Source organism: Juglans regia, chromosome 1, assembly GCF_001411555.2.
Source record: "Juglans regia cultivar Chandler chromosome 1, Walnut 2.0, whole genome shotgun sequence".
Taxonomy (NCBI): Eukaryota; Viridiplantae; Streptophyta; class Magnoliopsida; order Fagales; family Juglandaceae; genus Juglans; species Juglans regia.
Window position 1 is genome coordinate 27,555,884 of NC_049901.1, and position 7,370 is coordinate 27,563,253.

General features: G+C 37.4%; 1 protein-coding gene across 1 annotated transcript; it reads left to right on the forward strand.

The window, feature by feature from the left end:
• The first annotated feature begins 402 nt into the window (after positions 1-402).
• LOC109003254 (trifunctional UDP-glucose 4,6-dehydratase/UDP-4-keto-6-deoxy-D-glucose 3,5-epimerase/UDP-4-keto-L-rhamnose-reductase RHM1-like) lies at positions 403-3,937 on the forward strand. Its single transcript, XM_018981328.2, has 3 exons — positions 403-624; positions 1,542-3,133; positions 3,220-3,937. Exons 2-3 carry the CDS (start codon positions 1,556-1,558, stop codon positions 3,676-3,678), a joined length of 2,037 nt encoding a protein of 678 aa, XP_018836873.1. The 5' UTR covers positions 403-624; positions 1,542-1,555; the 3' UTR covers positions 3,679-3,937.
• The last annotated feature ends 3,433 nt before the right edge of the window (positions 3,938-7,370 follow it).

Below are 7,370 nucleotides of genomic sequence, written 5' to 3' on the forward strand. Positions count from 1 at the left end.
TAACTATTTTTTTCTTTTATTATTTGAATTTATTATAATAATTGATTTATTTTTAATTAAAATATATGATTAAATTGATTGATTAAATTTATTATTTTTTAGATTATGTAACAATCTCATGTTTTAAAATTTTTAATCTAAATACAAATTAAAAAAAAAAAATTAAATAGTAACGTAGTAGTAAAGTATCGTAAGGCTATCGTTACCTTTTTAATATTTTATGAAGATAATATAGGTGTCGGTGGTGAAGATCCGTCCATGTCATGAGTTTTTTACATGCATCACATCAGATGGTCACCCATTGGGCAAGCGCCGTGACCTTTTTTGTCTCGGTCACTACGTGGCAGAATATTAATGGCCCATCACATAATTTATAATAAAATGTCACGGTGAGGCATATATATTCATTCATAAATGCCCGTCGCCTTGATTCGTGAAAACCTCCATTCCTCACACCTCGCAGTTCCCAGATCTCTCTCTCTCTGTCTCTCTCTCTCTCTAAATATATTTGGCGCTCTCATTGTCCTTCTTGTCCTCTGGATTGATCCAACCAAAATAGGGAAAACCAATTTGCACAATTTTCTCTAGGATCTGTTTTGCTCCGATACGAAACCGACACCACTTGTACGTCTCTCCTCCTCTTTGTATCGGCTGTTCCAAGTCCAATATATATTGTGTTTAGAATAAATTCATACTTTTATGGTTTGTTATTATTTATAGTTCTGAAAGGTGATGCTGTATTTGCATTATTCGTTTTTATGTTCTGGTTTGGGGATTTGGTTTGGTTTTGTTTTGGCACTGGTTTAGCTGATGCGATTAATCATATGCATTGTGTCATTGGGTTTCCGTTTGTTTCTCTGCAAAATAATGAGTGGACGGAAGAAGTGGGTTTTTCCTTTAAGACGTTGGTAACATTATGGATCTACTATTCTAAATGATTGGAAAGGAAAGAGAGAATATTTTCTGTTGCACTGGATTTTGATTGGACTGTTTAGAATTTTGTACTGCTCCGTCTGTTTCAATGTACGTAATTTTCGGATAATAGACATTTTTTACTAATATTTTATTTTTCGAATGGATATTTCTTTTTCAAGAGAAATTGGTGGAAGATGATAAGTTTTGCCTAATGTTTAAGGTAAAACGTGACTTTAGATTAATAGATCCTTTAGAAAGAAAGAAAACGTAGATGTTCATGTGAATTTTTCCTGGTAATACTGTTTCTAGAACAGTGAAGCAAATTGTGGTGAATTTCTATTGGTTGGAATTTCCCTTTTTGCACTTTTTAAATTTATTATGTCTTCACACCTAAATTCTAGTTTTTTCTTTGTGGTTATATTCCATTTAGATGCAGACCCGAAAAAATAAAACTCTCCTAACATTTCACTTGAGACAAATAAAGAAATATAAATTTCCAATTTTTACTCGTGATTTTAAATCTTATTTGTATGTTATTGTTTCCCGAATGTTTCTGGGACTACTCCATTTGTGTTATGATTTTTAAATGAAATTTGAGTAAATGCGTTGTATGCTTGGTTATGTAGAAGCTATTTTGGATATGGCTGCGACATACGAGCCAAAGAACATCCTCATCACTGGAGCCGCTGGCTTCATAGCATCCCATGTTTGTAACCGACTGATCAGGAACTATCCTCATTACAAAATTGTTGTCCTCGACAAGCTTGATTACTGTTCAAATCTGAAGAACTTGCTACCCTCAAAATCATCCCCTAATTTTAAATTCATCAAGGGAGACATTGAGAGTGCTGACCTTGTGAACTTCATTCTTCTTTCTGAGTCCATTGATACCATAATGCACTTTGCAGCCCAGACCCATGTTGACAACTCCTTTGGTAACAGCTTGGAGTTCACTAAGAACAATATATATGGCACCCATGTCCTTCTAGAGGCCTGCAAAGTCACTGGTGGCCAGATCAGGAGGTTTATCCATGTGAGCACAGATGAGGTATATGGGGAGACAGATGAGGATGCTGTTGTGGGGAACCACGAGGCTTCTCAGCTGCTCCCAACAAATCCATATTCTGCTACTAAAGCTGGGGCGGAGATGCTTGTTATGGCATATGGATGTTCGTATGGATTACCTGTGATAACCACCAGAGGCAACAATGTCTATGGGCCAAACCAGTTCCCGGAAAAAATGATTCCAAAGTTCATCCTCTTGGCAATGAAGGGAAAGCCTCTACCAATCCACGGGGATGGATCCAATGTTAGGAGTTATCTCTATTGTGAAGATGTCGCAGAGGCATTTGAAGTCATTCTCCATAGGGGTGAAGTGGGCCATGTTTACAACGTTGGGACAAAGAAAGAAAGGAGGGTGATTGATGTGGCCAGGGAAATTTGCCAACTTTTCTCTCTAAGCCCCGATACCCATATTAAGTTTGTTGAGAATAGGCCTTTTAATGACCAAAGATACTTTTTGGATGACCAGAAGTTGAAGAACTTGGGATGGTTCGAAAGTACTTCATGGGAAGAGGGCTTAAAGAAGACTATGGAATGGTACGTCAACAATCCTGATTGGTGGGGTGATGTTTCTGGGGCATTGGTCCCTCATCCAAGAATGCTAATGGTGCCTGGAATTGAAAGGAAGTTTGACGGTCCTGATACTAGCAACTCTGCTTCGTCTTTTGCAGTAAATGATTCTAATCAGGACGGAATGGTAGTACCAGGTACCACGGACAACCCCTTCACTCAGAAGCCAGCTCTGAAGTTCTTGATTTATGGTAGAACAGGGTGGATCGGCGGGCTTCTTGGGAAAATTTGTGACAAACAAGGGATACCCTTTCAGTACGGAAGGGGCCGCTTGGAGGAAAGGTCACAGCTCTTGGCAGATATTCAGACTGTTAAGCCGACTCATGTTTTTAATGCTGCTGGAGTGACTGGCAGACCCAATGTGGATTGGTGTGAAACTCATAAACCAGAGACTATCCGGACAAATGTTGCTGGTACTTTAACCTTGGCAGATGTCTGCAGAGAGCATGGCCTCCTAATGATGAATTATGCTACTGGCTGCATTTTTGAATACGATGCTGCACATCCATTAGGATCTGGAATTGGGTTCAAGGAGGAGGACAAACCTAATTTCACTGGTTCTTTCTATTCCAAAACCAAAGCCATGGTAGGCAATGCCAATTTTAATTCTTATTTTCATCCTGAGAATTCTTAACATGACTGCCAACTGATATCTCACTATTTTTTAATCAGGTTGAAGAACTCATACAAGAATATGACAATGTTTGCACCCTCAGAGTCCGAATGCCAATATCATCTGATCTCAGCAACCCACGTAACTTTATCACAAAGATTTCGCGATATAACAAAGTGGTTGACATTCCCAACAGCATGACTATCTTGGATGAGCTACTACCCATTTCGATTGAGATGGCCAAAAGGAACTGCAGGGGCATCTGGAACTTCACAAATCCAGGCGTTGTAAGTCACAATGAGATTCTGGAAATGTACAAGAACTACATTGATCCCAACTTCAACTGGGTTAATTTCACACTGGAAGAACAGGCCAAGGTCATTGTTGCCCCCCGCAGCAACAATGAGATGGATGCTTCCAAGTTAAAGAATGAATTTCCTGAGTTGCTGCACATCAAGGAATCGCTGATCAAATACGTCTTTGAACCCAATAAGAAATTAATTGCTGGCGAAGTTTGAAAATAAGCACATCATAAACTACGTTTAAGGACCAATTTATACGCTCTTTTTCCCCCTCCGCGTAGTGAATTTGGTTTCCTGTTAGATTTGTTACCATTTTTTTATTCATCATTCATATGAATTCATCATTCATATGCTTCAATTCCACGAGGTAATGTCGTTATTTAATTCAGTTTGGCCATTGTTAAAAGGAGCTTAGAATGGCTTCCACATGTATAAATTTCAAAGTTCTTGATATATTAAGCTGTTTCTTGATCAATGTCTCTGGTATCCCAATTTCCTTTTTAATTTGAGTTTTAGGCAGATGCAGCTTTGAATGTTTGGCGTCGTATGCAGACAACCCTAGTCTTAAAGAATAACAATGAACGGTAAAGATGAAGTGAGAGGCATTGGCATGTGAGGATTTGTCTATAATCTCCTCTAGAGCATGGGATGCACACAATACCTCAGAACTTTATCTTCAGCAGGGAATTAAAACTGCTCGTTGGCATCTACACTTATATCATCTAATCATTATAATTTTATCAATTTTTTTACACAAAATATAATAAATAATTCAACTTTTTCAAATTTCAAAACAATAATAATATTCTAAAAATATTTTATTCAATTTTTAATTTTCATTTAAACTTATATCATCTCAATTCACTATCCAAACATTTTCTCATTATTTCAATTAATACTAAACTATGTACAGAAGCTGAAAGAACAGAGAAAGCATAATACTTATCCTCTGATGTAATTTTACCATCTTTATGAACAGTGTTTGAACCAGAAATTCCAATGACTAATGTTAGATACAGTCATAATTTGTGTAAGTATTGTGCACTCATTTTAAAACAGTGTGGGGTCTACTATTAAAAAATTAATTTTTTTATATAGGTCTCATATTTACTTTTTTTTTTTTTCAAAATGAGCGTGTTTGCATACTCTATGACTGCAAATATTATTTCTCATGTATATATTATACAATTTGTTATTTATAATTATAAGAAAATATGTTATAGATGTAATTTAATTTTATATTCCTTTCAATTTATAAGAAATACTTTTTAGATTGTATAATTTTTAACTCATATTATCAAGTTTTTAAATTTTCGGTGGTATATTTTTGGTATTTTTTTATGTATGTATACTCATTTTATATTTTAGATGGAAAAGTTATTACTCTTAAGAAATATAGAAAGTATTTCTTCTCATATTTTATATCTTAAGAAGACTCAAGAATTTTAGACCGGATTAGAAGAAGATTTTCATATTTTTAAAAGATTTTAAGAAGTTTTTAAATTTTTTGACATCAATATTATTTTTTTTTTATCAAATTTTATTTGAATTTATATAATAATGATTAATAATTCTTGAGAGGTGGCCCCTAGCCTCAACGTGGTTCCGCCACTGTTTATTAAGGGATAGTGATAACATTGTATTCCTTGTATACATAAAATACGTAAAGGATTTGTACATGGAAGCTATCATTGTGGGGCTACCATATAAAAAACATATGGGAAGAATATTGAGAAAAATCAAGAAAAAAAAATAGGATTTTCAAAGTTGTCCCTTTATAGTTAAGGTTGACTCTAGTAGGTTGTGAGACTCTTCATATTTAATATCCTCTGCTTATCTCCTACAGAATTGGAAATGCTCATACACTGATTTTGCTCTATGCAGTAATGGTGTTCATACTCCCCCTGGCCTGGGGTTAAAACAAAGGCGAAGTTAGCACGTAGCAGTTGAAAGTGAGGTTTTGACAGTGGCTTGGTAAAAATTTATGCCAGCTGGTGTTGGAGGAAAGTGAAACAAACCGAGTCTCAGGTGCACAGAGGGCCACACACTCACGAACATAAGAGGTAATCAGGCTAAACATGTTTAGTTTGCCCTCAAATTTCGCTTTTGGGATTTGATAGAATTTGAAACGTTGGAACATGCAATACAAGGTCACGTACTCCCATTTATGACAGTTAATAATGCAATGCACCTAGCATGATTATAATAATATGCAATATTCGTATTAGATAAATTTTTTTGAGCAATACACAATGTACCAAGATACAAATCCCAAAACATAAACACTTACATTAATATTCACATATCCGAAAATACATATCATTCATCCAACAAGTTTGTAATTAAAACAACGTAGTGCTCGAATCATATCTCCATAGTTACATGCATAAATAAAAACTAAGCTAAACATCAAATTGTAGATGCAACTCAACTATAAGCTCCAAAATAGAATCCAAGAGCTAGAGGACCAACTCCATGAACTCCTCAAGATTCCTAATTCCCATCCTACTCGACCTCGTCCAGATAGTCGTGCACTACTCCTTGCCTCCCTGACATATCGTCTACCATTTGGAGGGAATAATAGTTAGGACTACCATAGTGAGATTTATAAATTTCAGCAAGTAAAACTCCTAAACTACTAATTGTAGAAATAAGCATGCATGATAATAACATGACGTGTATGCTTGATGAACATGAATTTGCTTATGCATGACATGATTTAGAAACATGGTAACTTAACATGAAAATGGCACAATTAGGAACACAATAACTTGACATGAACATGTCATGCTTGCTTGTGTGAACATGAGACATTCATACATACACATTTGATTACATGATAATGGACGCTCCATGACTCCCCATAGTCTGTGTGCTCCTGTTGGTATCGCATCACATCACATGTCCTTGCACAACTGTGAGTACGTCATTCATGAAGGCTTTACCCGTAGGTAAATTCATAACTTGCACTTGTAGCATATAGTAGAATCTCCCCTCTCCAAACCCTCGTGAACGTAGACCTAGTGCCAAACCACGTAAATTTGTGTGTCTATCTCTATTAATTTTCTCTGCATTTAAATACTGTTCATCGCCATGATGTACGAACCAACACCGTACAGTCACACCGGACTCCTACCGAGGGGCTCAATACAGCACCAATCGAGGCCCAGCGCCTTTCAGCGTGTCCCGTGAATGGATCTCTCTTCCCTTTTGGACTGTGCGCATTTTTTGACATTAATAGTTGGCGCCGTTTGTGGGATCGAGATTTTTTTTATATACCGGAAGCGAAAGAATGACGATTTTTCAGCGCGCTAAATAATCTCCGAAGGAGCAGATGAAACTCTCTCAGATAAGTGTTCTCAACCAATTATCTTTGAAGGAGGAGACGAAACTCTCCTAGATAAGTGTTCTCAACCTTTCGACTTTTATTTTTATAAAAAATACTGCTGCAAAAAGTGGGCAACTACTCGCCTAGGCAATTAAGTGCGTTGCATTTGATTGCTTTCCTCGCACGCAGCATAGGGCTTGGAACCCAAACTCCCTATCCACTCAGACTGCGAATACACAGTCGGTAGAGCACGTGGTTTACAAGAAAAGAGAGGCTGTGGTATACTGGACATGCTCACAAGAAAGGACCAAGTGTGCGTGCACAGTGCACTACTGCAGGTGGCCGTGTATGGCATGAACAGTGCCATGCACATACCACGTCGGGTGCACGACAACGTGCACCTAGCTGCGAGCCCAGACCACCTGCTGGTGGCATCCATTTGGACCATCGACGATCTATGACGAGAGGCCTGCCGGCACCTTAACTTTCACACGGGGCAGCGGCGAGACTAAGGGACCTCACTGGCAGTCGCCTTGCTGTCTGCCGGCGTCGTCTGTCCCTACTGGACTGATCTTTGACC